Below are 12,772 nucleotides of genomic sequence, written 5' to 3' on the forward strand. Positions count from 1 at the left end.
ATGGTATATGGATTTTTCAATGGCTGCCAGTTAGGTGTGTATTTGTTATACACTCTGTTATCTGGAGACAACACCGTTGCTTGAGTAAATATTGGTTTGTCAAGTGATTAAAAGTTAGCTACGACTAACCTTGAATTAAGCAATAAGGTACGAGAGGGTGTACTTTATCGTCCGATAATGTTCGGGGGTGTTGTTAGGCCCGAACCGCAGTGGAGCAGATAAAAATGTTGGCAGCGAAATTATAAATAGTAAGCAAATAGCTACCTTTCAGCACAAAATAGTATTAGCCACTAAACGTTGTGTATCGCATTTCAGTAGCCTAAACAGTCCCCGTACGTGCATTTAAACAGCATTGGGTCTCCTTGCAAGATCTCGCACCGTCTCATTCATCCACATCGCTCATGACGTCCACCTTAATTGTACGGTTGCAAAAGCTGACATTGCCCGAGACCGATCAAACCGATCATTTGTGCGATGTACGGTCTTTTTTCGGCGATTGCCACCGAGCTAGAAACTGAAATGTCAACTAATGGTCACACAAAATCGAACCTGTTACTTTGAGTGCGCAGTGACATGGAACGCTCGGGTCAATGTGAACAGCGCTGCGCGTCGGGCCTAACAACACGCCCGAACTGTTACAACGGTTCCCAAACTCAAGAATGCCCAATTTGAAATCTGAAAATCAACCAAACCTTTAATTACAGCCTTTGATAGTAATCTTCTAGTAGTAATCTAATAATAATCTATTAATGGTTCATAAAGGGCTCAAAACGCTCTAGGATTTGACATTGCTACAGCGCTGACCCCTGCGTTCTAGCAGAATTCTCTCGTGTGCATATATCGTGTACCTAAGCTGCCTCCCATAATGAAAGATCATACAACAGTCTCTTTCGTCTTATTTACTTATCGTCTTACGTTTTATTTATATAGGCCTCTGTAGCAGTACATTTTTAACAGCACATATTTTTTATGAAGATCGTATTTCAATTGTGAGATCTTAATGAGAGAATTAGATATGCAACTAAATACAAAATACAATACTCCCTAAAATAAACACTAGAACGGATGAAAAAACATCACCTAGACAAGCAAGTATACATACAATTTCTGAGGTTTACTTAAAAACAATCATAAGCTATGTTACTGTTAATACTTAACGTGTGGAATTTAACTTTTTAAAAGCACAGTTTGAACGAAATGTAGCCTGTTTCATACAAGTTGAACATGTGGAAATAATAATAATAATAATATCTATAATTCACATGAGATAACTTCATTCTGTCAAAAACCCTTGTCAGTCAGGGACCCTCTCTTGCACACACACACACATGGAACAGGGTCATTATAAGGACAAGAGTGACCTAACAGGGATTTGAACAACCATGCTGACACAGCAGGATATTTTTTAATGGATCTACAAATCTCCATGCATTTATTCCCCTTGACTGACTATGTTCATGACATATTTTGGACCGATATCTTAGTGAGGTTACTAATCTTTGAACCCTCAGTTATGAATACCTTTCACTCGCGCCTCAATCTGAACGTCTTTTTTTGCAAAATGATTACAACATCTAATAAAGTCTTAAACATTTACATATTGTATGTGATGTTTCATTATAACATATTGGATAATGTTTATCTAGACGTAAAGGTTCACAGTCGTTTAACAGCTCTTGTACTCAGCTTTTGTGTTTGTCACTGTTGTTTCCTGCGAACTCATGAGTCGGCATTTGAATGGTTGTGCAGCCTGTTGTGCGAGCATGTGGGTTTTTTATGCATGAGAGGGGGCTGATTTTCTTATAGCTTACAACGTGTTCCAGTCCAGGCACATGTCATGCATTGGTTTGAAGAATTTAACCAAACTCAGTGACTCAAAATTAGTTTTGTGGAAAGGCACCGGCACATGGCTTAGGCCCAGCCCCTTTATCGTTGGACGCAGTGACGTCAGCGCGCAGCACACTGTGCGCCACTCTCCGTCATCCGCAGCAGTGTCTCCATCAGCCGCTCCTGCTCCACCACCCTGAACTCAGCACGGGCTGCCTCTGCCACACACGACACCAACCGCGTCTTATCGCTAAATCGGTCCCAACCGTCATCAGATATGGAAGCGGCATCCTCCACCAGTCAGTGCAGGTAAGACACAGGAGGCTGGCCGTTGGTGGACCGCAGCGTAATGTCGCCATGGCGACCCCGTAGCTTACTTACATTAAAGGCTATCCAGTCGTGTTGAAAGAATAAGGCCGGTCTCATTATCTGAAACGCATTTTTCTATGGGGTTTTCTGCTGATGTTAGCCGGAGCTAGAGTAACATTAGAGCTTCATTCCGAGGACTTGTAGCCCACTATAAGGGCTTCCCTGCCAAGATGACGCCTATGTTCTTGAAAGAATGTAACAACCCCCCCCCCCCCTCGTTTAACAGGCCAGACTTGTGTCTCTACTTTAAACGCCGTGGCTCTGCAACCGCTCAGGCTTGTTAAACCGAGAGGAAATTGCGTCTGCCAAGGAGCCTGGGGCCCGTCCCGTCCCGCTCTCTGCTCAGGCGCCCGGACAGGAAGTTCACGCAGCACCACGGAGAGCTCTGCGTGCAGCTGATCCCGCGCGCGCGAGCCCCAGGTCCACTCCTGCTTCTAGTTAAACGCAAAGGCCTGTGTGATGTGGCTGACTATTCTATATAATAACTCCTTATAAGTCCCACCAGCCAAAAATATACACGTCTAAATAGCTTTTGAAAAAACAAACAAAAATGATCTCAAGCAGTAGTTCAGTAGTGCATTAACTTCTTCCACGTGTTTTGGAACACGGTGACAATGTTGGAAGATTATGAAGCTCTCCTGCAAATTTGTCTGGTGTCAAAGCGTCCAAAGTTTAAGTGTAATGCGGTTTTATTAACAGACCTCGAGGCATACAGAGATCATTGACAACATTACAGCCTTTCAACCAATTGAACCGATTTCAATGCAGGAAGACTGTTTGAGACTCTAGATAATGTGGGACCTCAAGGCTTTTCCGATGGAAGAGGATTCCCTAATAAATAATATGGCTGGTGCATGGCAAAAAAAGGTGTAAATGTAGGTTGTTCAATGTTGTATTTATTCTTACACAATCCTCCTTCCCGTGCACTTTAAATGTCAAGTCTCTTCCCCTCCTGTTATCAACAGGGATAGTAGCTATAGGAGTTGTTAACCCTTATGACATTTAAAATATCCACCCAAAATGCACAGTATGCTGAATTAAACTCCTTTTCTTGTCAGCAGTTTTTAAGTTGTTGGTGGTTAGAAAAAAACCAATCAGTATCTATTCAAGGCACCGGCACATGGCTTAGGCCCTGCCTAAGCCATGGAAGGCATTCATCTAGGTGTGGACCAGTGTGTTTTTGCAGCACGTTAAAATTCTTATCATAAGAAAGCACATTTTAGTGTCTTGTGTACAGTATGTGCATTTGATTTCTTCCACAAAAAATATACTGAATATTTATTGCAGTACTTATGCTAATGATAATGATAATGATATGATAATATGTTAATCCCCTTGCTGTTTTCTAGACGATATTTTAGCGGCATACTTTTATTTCACATTATCCCACCTATAGAGGAGACACCGCTATATTGCGCCCTAAATTAGCTGTAATTTAGTTCATGTTCCTATTCACTCTCTAAAGACAGTGTCCTAAAATGGAAATAATGTTAAGTAGTCATGATTTATGGTTTGGTAAGATTGAACACAAATCCTTATTCTTCCCGCTGTCTCCAGTTATGAAGAGTACAAGGAGACAGCAGACTGGCTGCTGGCCCACACAAAGCAGCGTCCTAAAATAGCCATCATCTGTGGCTCAGGCCTGGGCGGACTGGCTGACCTCTTGCGTGACAAGGCCGTGTTCACTTATGAGGATATACCACGTTTTCCCACCAGCACTGGTAAGTTCTCCCTGACAGTTTGCATATTATCTTATACTCATGCTATTGGTAACTTTTCACCAGCATGCTAGCAGCTGTTCATACGGAATGTGTGCTGTGCAGTGCCGGGCCATGCCGGGCAGTATTCGGGAGCCTGCAGGACCGTGACTGCGTCTGCATGCAGGGCAGATTCCACTTCTATGAGGGTTACGACATACACACGGTACGCTGTTTTTATGTGCGAGACGAGCTGTGAACAACCAGAATTATCACAATTGTATTTAAAAAAAACAAGATTAAAAGTCCATAGACGTACCACGGACTGCGTGATGTTGCAATAGCGAGACGCTTAGGTAAGTCTCCTCACAGTAAAAATGACGTATGTGGAGAGCTGGCGGAGGTGCGAATGGCCCTAATTAGCATATGAATGCAGCGAAACCGCAGGTGGCCGAGCCGAGCGGGCTTGAATATCCTTACTCCTTATTGGATGAAACCACAACTTACTAACAAATAAAATCACTCGTGATTGGCAGCAAAACCACACCTGGGCAGACCAGGCTTGAGTTTCCTTGTTCATGATTGGATGAAACCACAACTTTCAATCATTCGTGATTGGTTGGCAGATCTGTCGCTATTGGTCACCCACCTCATTTTATTTATATATATTTATATATTCATATTATGCTGTATATTCATTTCATGGTTATCCTATGTAGGCTACTACACTATTATTAGGATACCAACCAGGACATCAATGAATTTATAGAGAAAATGAACATTTGCCACATGTTTATGCAAAGAAAGAGCTTTATTAACAACACACAAACAACAACTACATACAAAGTGAGGATCTGCCCACACTTGGGTAACGGCGGTTTAAAAAACTACAGCTCAGTAAACTGTCCGTTTGCCTCCTCGGGGTCGTTGACCGTCACTGGCGCCGTGTTTTCCGAGGCAGGTCTGTTGTGCAGGCGCCTCGTGTGAGGCTCTGCATTTCTGAGTTGACTCTAACTGGGACCGTACGATCCACCGACGTGAGCTCTACGGTGGCAGATTTCCAGAGTTCCACCTCGTCATCAGCCAGCACACTTTGTCTCGATTCCAGCAGCTGTAAAAACAACAATGAATCAGTACTTTACGATGCGATGCGTACGGACACAACACATCGATCACTGCACCTGAAAATTCAGCAAAATAAACTCTTACCCTCTTTCTTCTCGCCCGCAATGAGTGTTCCGGCTGGGAAAACCTGAAGCTCCTGCGTCCCGTCTCACAATACGTCTCACAGGCGGCTGGAAAACAATTAAATGAGTGTGGTATGAATACAAAAAAATCAAACGCAAGTCACAGTAACATTTAACAAGAAAGGAGAAACAGTGTCACTTACACACAATGACGTCGTCTAAATCTGGACTTTTCCCGGAGCAAATACGAGGTCACCGCCTCATTATGAGGTGAGATTAGTCTGTGAAAACAAAATGTACAGTTATGATCGGTATCTATACGTATATATTCCATTACAGCGCAGAATTAAAGCATATTCTTTAAATCTGACCCTTGCTCTGGTTCGTAGCGCCTGTAATTCGTCTCGGAGTTGTGAAGACGGCGCAGCGCTTCCTGTAAACGACACGGCAAAGAAAATACACTTTAATAAAGCTGTTTCTGCTCACTTGTAAGGCTACTAGGCTACTCTTAGCTTAGCTTGAGGCTACGCTACTCTTAGCTTAGCTTGCAGTCATCGAACGTATTCTTACCGCTATCGTGGGATCGTGCGCCCGTCTCCTCTTCTTTGAGTCGGTTCCTCTCCTCCGTGGACAGAAACCCGCAGAGTCCCGAACGCTCCAGTGGAGCGAACCGCTCGTTGATATCGGCAGTTTGTTGTTGGAGTTGACGAGACGATCCACTGAGAGCATCAGCAGCTTCTTCTCGTCTGTCTGCGGACTGGCCGATAGTTGGTGACCGCGGAGAGGAGTTGAAGGCGAGTTGAACGTGAGACGTCGTCCAGCCATTATTCACGAAGCAGCAAAAACCAAACAAAGGAACTGGAGATACAGTTCTTCTGAATATAGTAACACACACGTGTCTGTTTGTATGCTCGTCTTGCAAGTACTGCTGTCTGAGTCATGCCTATGACCTCACACGTGATTGGACGAGGAGTCTAAGGGTCCTCCAATCACATACGAGGTTATTGTTATACGGAAGGACCAGTATTTTAGGAAGACAAATGGTTGGGACTTTGAAACAGCTGATATGCTTTATGTAAAGCCGTGTTTTGGTGTCAGCAGAACGACTTTCCCTTGAAAACTGTACAGTGGTGCCTCTTTCTCCATTCCACCAGACACTCTAGAGTCTGACAGACATGCAATGTTGACAATGTATCATCAGATGTACCCTTGTGTCACTGAGGTTGAATGTTTTGCCATGACATGTAAACGGGTAACATATATGAATGTAACTTACTCAATCGATAGATGCAGAGCAGAAAGGTCAGCGTATATTTATGCTAAGTGGTGTGGAAACACTAACAGTTTTGAGGAACCCGTCCTTGACCCTCTAGCAGAACTGCGACCAGCCATTATAAAGCAGTTTATAGTTGTTAATGTTGTGTCAAAGGGTACGGCATTTAAACATGTTCTTGCATAAGTTTCCTGGCTTCATCTCCACCCGGGCAGACATTTTTATGGAAAGCCAATAGAAGTTTGGGGCTTGCAGGGAACAGACACGTCATACCCAGCATCATTTCTGCCAGTTGAGCGCATTGCTAGAAGATGTGTGGTTAATACATCCTCTGTGCATTTAAGTAAGACCAAAGAAAAGGTCACTGAAGTCCTGCCACTATGCACTGTAGTTGAGCTCTAGGAGACTGTGATCTCTGCAGACTCCTCATGCTGATTCAAATGTTGTTTGCATGGAATGCTCATTTTACCTTGATTAAAACTCCTTTTTTAAAGAAGTTATTTTGTGTATCTTTTTTACATAACATTTGCCATTGCTAATGGCGTACACAGTAATCTAGGATATTTGAATTAAATAAATCAATTCAAGCTCAAATGTAAGAGTCTATAATTAGGCTACTGAGCCTGATCTATTTGTACCAGAGATTTTCTTACCTTTTAAAAAAATGTCACCTGGGCTAAAACTCCCTCTGCGACCCTGATTTGCGTTTGTATAGCTCACAGCATTTTCATTTACATGTCAAAGCCTCCCCTAGAATTAGGAGGAGGGGGGTCATGGGGGGACAACTCCCAAGGGAGGCCCACATCAATTTCTGACAATTTACGGCAGTTTTCGGCCGCAAACCTGAAATTCCACGACAATTTACAGTGCCGCATACTGCCGAAAATCCCACTTTTCATGCAGTGAATTAGGAGTCGATGAAGCAATTTTTATATGTATTCCAACTAGGGGTGTAACGATTCATTTTAACGATTCGATTCGAGTCGCGATTCATGGTTGCCAATTCGATTCATGGACGATCTCGGTTCATTTAGAACGATTCAATTCGATTCAATTCAGTGACTTGAAATCGATTCAGTAACTTTACTGGACAGTGCAGGAAAAGTTTCCTGTTATTTCTTGTAAGGAAATCAGGTTTAAATGAATTATATTTAATTAAATAAATTATAATATATTGGATATTATAAACAAGCAGACAACAATTAATGGTGTTGGGGGAAAATTGTTGAGCCTGCGTGGGGTGAGGCTCTCAGGAATGTGACCTTTGATGTGCACCGGTGACTTAAGGCAGTCCAGGGTGAGATAAGACACAGATAGAACCATACGTGCCCCGACTGACCTATTAGATGTTGTTGATTGACCGGGTCCCTTAAGGGAGGGTCACGGGGTCACCCCTACTGTTGTGTGTTGATCTTAAGTTTGTCCCTACGGGGCATCCATATAAAAAGGGAAATACCCTGGACTGGATGCAGGGTATTTGTTTTGTGTCACGCAACGTCCATTAAAAGTACACGCATTACTTTTCTACCGAGTCTCATGTCCAATCCTTTTGTCGTGTTTGTCGAGTCCGCGACACAACACCTACGTTGTCTGGTACTTTTCCCTAACACTCCTCTTTGAGGGGTGGGCTCTCCTGTGCTGAGGCAGCACAACCCTCCCTGAAGAGTATATAAGCTCCTGTTCTCCTCTTCAACTTTGTCAGATCTTCCTGCTCCTTTTGGGGGAAGGAACATCTGTTCCTTTTCAGCTGAATTGTAGTCTGACTTCTGTCTGTGCTTATGGCTTGTGCTGATGATTTCTGTATTCTTTATCATTTTTCGATATTCTAGTTAGTAATAAATACTTTATCACAAAGCAAGTTTAAGATACTTTTGATTTCTCACAAGGGCTGAATCCACAAATTTCCACCACAAATAGCAAATGTACTAACCTTTTATTTGAATCAAGTGGCATTTTCAATGTAAACATTACACAATAATTACACATTGTTTGGATCAATTCACAGAACCCCGGATTTTCAACCACATTGTAGGGTCGCATGTCTTTACAGATTAACTTGGCAATTGTTACTGTGATGTTGAGTTTGGTGCTGGCGAGGCCTGAGGTGTCTGCAGAGCTGGAGTTACCTGCTGCTGCTGCAGCGGTAACGCTGCTAGAGGTCCTGACTGTCCTCACGGTGTTGGCGAGGTGGGCGTGGGGCCGTCGTCCCGCGTCTTTTCTCGCGGGGTTGTGTGATCCAAGTCCGGGAACAGATACGGACGGAGTCGCCGGGTTGGCTACTCGCTGGCGGGGTTTGCGAGGCGGGACTCGGGGTGTCGTCCCCGCGGTCCACCGCTGGGATTAGTTATCCTCGTCCAGGGACCGATCGTGGACTCTCTCTCTCTATCCCCTCTTTACTCCGCTCCGTCGAACTCGTCCTTTCTCGCTCTTTTCCCCAAACTTCCTCTTTGTTCTCACGTCCCGCGTCTCCCTTTCCTCCCCCGGAACCTCTCCCCAACGTCACTTCCCCTCCTGTTTTTTTTTTAGCTATCGTACCTCTCCACCAATACAATTTTTTAAACAAACAGGATACATTAGTTACGTCACAAGGGTAAACATCCACAAAACACCATCATCTCAGACCCCACACAATTTTCCCACAGGGCTACACAGTAATAGAAAGTCAGATGCATTATGACGCTCCAGTGCTCAGTGGGGACTTTAGACAGAGATACAACCAATGGAATTCCTCCGGTTGAATCACCAAATGAGTTGAACTTGTGTTAAAAAAAAGTGTTGCTATCCAACTAAGGTACATTTGACAATATTACCAATGTACTTTCTTACTTAGAATCAGTTTGTACAAGCAACACTAGCAGAGTGACACAAGAATTAAGTTATTTTATATCTTTTTCTAAACAAACCAAAACACTGACCAAGCGACAACCAGAACAACGCCTTCTGTGTCTGAAGCGCAGCGCATTTGTCCCTCCAGGTGACGTACCCGGTGCGAGTCTTCTACCTCCTGGGCGTAGAGACTGTGATCGTGACAAATGCTGCGGAAGAACTTAATGGCAGCTACAACGTGGGGGACATCATGATCATTAAGGATCACATCAACATGCCGGGCTTCGCGGGGCAGAACCCGCTGTGTGGACCCAACGACATCAGGTACGCTACTAACAACGAGGCACGACTACGATAGTCAAGCTCGTGCATCGGCCACATCCCCCCATTTCATTGCTGTTTAACGTGTCTCCAGGTTTGGAGAGCGCTTCCCCTGTATGTCGGACGCATATGACCGTGATCTGAGGTCTGTGGCCAGGCAGACAGCAGAGGAGCAGGGCTGCGGCGGCTTCCTGCAGGAAGGCGTTTACTGCAGGCTGGCTGGACTGTCATACGAGACCATTGCAGAGTGCAAACTCCTGCACATGCTGGGCGCTGACTGTGTGGGTTAGTAAGGCTCTCTCGTCCCCACTGAAAGCGAAACTGATGTGTCTCGAAAGTGTATCTGGAACAGCTCTGGGATATTTAAACAGATTGGAATTCATAGTTTTGGATTGGAACAGATGGAACGACCTGAACAAATAAAAACAACATTTGAATTGTTCAGCGTTCAACGTAAGTAGTGAGATTTGGCGACGCCGACCTGCCAAAATTTGTTGGGCAGTGCAGAGTAGAGCTTCATCTGTTCCGCAGATGTTATTTCTTTTCATGATCTCATATTGTAAACTGGCAGCCCCCCCACCATAAGAGTTATCTGAAATGTGTCAGCAGCTTTCTCAATAGGCTTTGTTTTATAGATAAACATCCAGAACCTCGTCAATTCCATCTAGAGCTTCCCATATTTTCCTAGACCAATATGGACCAATAGCTAATATGGGTCTTATTTGTACAGTATAGCCCACTGCAAGTCTGACTTGTATTTGCACTTTTTAGTTCATTGCTTTGCTATTTCTTCAAGATAGGGTTCAAATGCAAATCATGTTTTAGTTTATTTGATCTAAATGAATTAGGGCTTTAATCTATGCCGTTGATGTGGCCGGGACAAAAATATTTTAACGCAACTTTGTTTACTTCCGGTGTTCCAGTGTACCGGAAGTAAAGTTGACCGTTAGCTGCAGTCAGTCAGACACAAGAGACCTCGACGGTACCTTAAGATGGAGAGATGTTTTTGCATTGGAAGTAAAACTAACATAGGCGCGACGTACAGCGGAGGAGAGGAATTCCTCCATGTGTCAAATAGAAGGGGGGGGTGAGTGGCAAACGGACCCCTTTTTACGCACCGCCAGGCTAAGGTAGCTGCCTAAAAACAGCCCTAAAATTAATCAAATAACAAGTTTGAACTATATTTCACCTTGCCTGGAGGAGGACAGACAGGAAGGACGCAAAATGCAGAGGCTGTCAGTTTCAGTGTTAATAGACAAACAAAGACGAAAGAAAGAGGAACTGATGGGGTGTAAATAGTCACTGACTAACAAAGAAAGTAAGACCCGGTAAGCCGCAGGTAAGCAGGCCGAATGAGGGACAAGAAGTGTCCAAAGAATTACCCCCTAACATCTTTTCCTAAACACTTTCCCTTGACCTCTGTGAAACTATATTTTCTCTGAATATAGACTACAAAGAAGCGCATCTTAGATGTGCAGGTGTTTTATCGGTTTACAGCAGTTTCCTGCAACATCGATGCAACGTGCTTGGGAAGGTTGTCGTACAAGTCTCATCGTTTTTGTGAAAATACAATGCTAAACCACATAATTTCTGAATATTATATGATAATTATCACGCTCATAAGACCCACTTCTCCCCTCTATCTAGGCATGAGCACAGTTCCAGAGGTGGTGGTGGCTCGTCACTGCGGCTTGCGTGTCTTGGGTCTGTCCCTTGTCACCAACAAGGTCGTGACAGACTACGACAGCGCTGAGAAGGCCAACCACGAGGAGGTGCTGAGGACCACCCAGCGAAGAACGCAGGACCAGGAGAGGCTCGTCAGCCAGCTCATCGCCAACATCTAGCACCTTCATCTGATATGTGCAGACAAAACACATTTCCAGTCCTGCAATAGTCGTTAGCGGTGAACAAAGGGAGGGGAACAGGTCAAGTATGTGTGGCTAAGTTGTCACGCATTTTTGTATTGCAATTTTGTATCTTGGTTTGAGGTATGGAGCGAAGCAAACAAATATTTAGAATGTCAATATGATATGAGGATGTGATAGCTAGAAAAGTCTACGGTATTGGAATAATGTTGGAAATATTAAATGTGTGTAGTTTGCTCTTCAGTGCTCCACAAGATGTTCACAACCCGGGATCCAGTCCTTATGAATCACTTTGATGGAGGCAGTTTGCTCAAATTATTTCTCAGAGGTGTAATATCTACAATATAATTTTTCGTGTAGCATTGTGACATCCTGAAAAATAATAGAGTTTGAAAATCCTACTATTAAATGGGGAAATGTGAGTTGCTGCTCTGCTCTTAACATCCATTTTAATTTCATTTTACTTCTATAGTCAAGAATGTAATAAGATTAATTTGTCTCAAAGTTGAAGAAATCTAAAAAACATTCTTTTTTCATTCTTTTTCATTCATTTTCTATTCAGTAAAACCAACTGAAAAATAAACTTTGAAAGCTGGGGAAATCAAATGATGTGTATTTTTAGAAAAGAAGAAAAGAAAACATTTTTTTTATAAGTTTAACCCCCAATTGCTCCCCGGACATGGGACATGGGGCAGCCGGGACTCGAACCTTGTGGTTCCCAGCGCCACGACGACCCATTTTAAGATGCCTGATCCATGATCAGTATTTCCCTTTACTCCATGTTGCATTTTTTTCAGATTTTCATTTATTTGATGGAAAAATTACTACATTTTTTTAAATGTTTTTTTTTTCCAGGTCTCAGTTTATTCACAAACAGTAAACCCACAATGTTAGTATTGGCGTAAACATAGTTTATTTTAATGCAAAATGTTGCTGTTGTCAAATAAAACGTGCAGATGTAAAGTAGCGGGCTTCCCTGCTTTGCATGGAGGGATGCGGGCGTAGAGACGAGTCGATAAGAGAGACTAGAACCAGAGGTGGGGGGTAAATTGGCCGTCCCTGCACGCTGCCGACGGGCCACATGTAACGTTAAACCAGCTGTTGTCGCCGAGCCAGTTTAGTGATCGTTACAGGGTGAAAAGAGCCGCTGAGGAAATAACCTCTGATGCTCTTAAGAACACGCACACGTGCTGCTTACGTGTACTGCCATGCACGCGAGCTGGTGCATGGCCATGTGAGCACAGCGTTTCTCCCGATGGTGATTATGACTCGTTTAGCGCGGGTGCCTGCAGTGTGCCGCACTGCTACGTGTGCATCAGTATGCATGACGGTGCCAACTCGGTTCGAGTAGAGAAGCGTAATTATTTGCCAAGGTCGTGCCAAGCACGTGGTCCTGGGCCGCACATG

General features: G+C 43.8%; 2 protein-coding genes across 2 annotated transcripts; one reads left to right on the forward strand and one right to left on the reverse strand.

The window, feature by feature from the left end:
• The first annotated feature begins 1,943 nt into the window (after nucleotides 1–1,943).
• LOC144391212 (purine nucleoside phosphorylase-like) lies at nucleotides 1,944–11,971 on the forward strand. The gene is made up of 5 exons (XM_078097792.1): nucleotides 1,944–2,136; nucleotides 3,754–3,917; nucleotides 9,328–9,503; nucleotides 9,595–9,785; nucleotides 11,148–11,971. Exons 2-5 carry the CDS (start codon nucleotides 3,885–3,887, stop codon nucleotides 11,342–11,344), a joined length of 597 nt encoding a protein of 198 aa, XP_077953918.1. The 5' UTR covers nucleotides 1,944–2,136; nucleotides 3,754–3,884; the 3' UTR covers nucleotides 11,345–11,971.
• On the reverse strand, nucleotides 4,686–6,031 carry LOC144391213 (uncharacterized). The gene is made up of 5 exons (XM_078097794.1): nucleotides 5,651–6,031; nucleotides 5,452–5,513; nucleotides 5,284–5,361; nucleotides 5,103–5,188; nucleotides 4,686–5,004 (listed from the first exon to the last, which is right to left on the reverse strand). Exons 1-4 carry the CDS (start codon nucleotides 5,903–5,905, stop codon nucleotides 5,179–5,181), a joined length of 405 nt encoding a protein of 134 aa, XP_077953920.1. The 5' UTR covers nucleotides 5,906–6,031; the 3' UTR covers nucleotides 4,686–5,004; nucleotides 5,103–5,178.
• Nucleotides 11,972–12,772: the final 801 nt, after the last annotated feature.

This window comes from Gasterosteus aculeatus, chromosome Y (genome assembly GCF_964276395.1).
Source record: "Gasterosteus aculeatus chromosome Y, fGasAcu3.hap1.1, whole genome shotgun sequence".
In the NCBI taxonomy this organism is placed as follows: Eukaryota; Metazoa; Chordata; class Actinopteri; order Perciformes; family Gasterosteidae; genus Gasterosteus; species Gasterosteus aculeatus.

Bases quoted from the DNA above. Each gene is read 5' to 3' on its own strand.
- LOC144391212 (XM_078097792.1), top strand. From the start codon at position 3,885: ATGAGGATATACCACGTTTTCCCACCAGCACTG. The intron at 9,504-9,594 runs GTACGCTACTAA...ACGTGTCTCCAG, and splicing joins TGTGGACCCAACGACATCAG to GTTTGGAGAGCGCTTCCCCT. The intron at 9,786-11,147 runs GTTAGTAAGGCT...CCCTCTATCTAG, and splicing joins GCTGGGCGCTGACTGTGTGG to GCATGAGCACAGTTCCAGAG.
- LOC144391213 (XM_078097794.1), bottom strand. From the start codon at position 5,905: ATGGCTGGACGACGTCTCACGTTCAACTCGCCTTCAACTCCTCTCCGC. The intron at 5,514-5,650 runs GTAAGAATACGT...TGTCGTTTACAG, and splicing joins CGCACGATCCCACGATAGCG to GAAGCGCTGCGCCGTCTTCA. The intron at 5,362-5,451 runs GTCAGATTTAAA...TTGTTTTCACAG, and splicing joins CGCTACGAACCAGAGCAAGG to ACTAATCTCACCTCATAATG.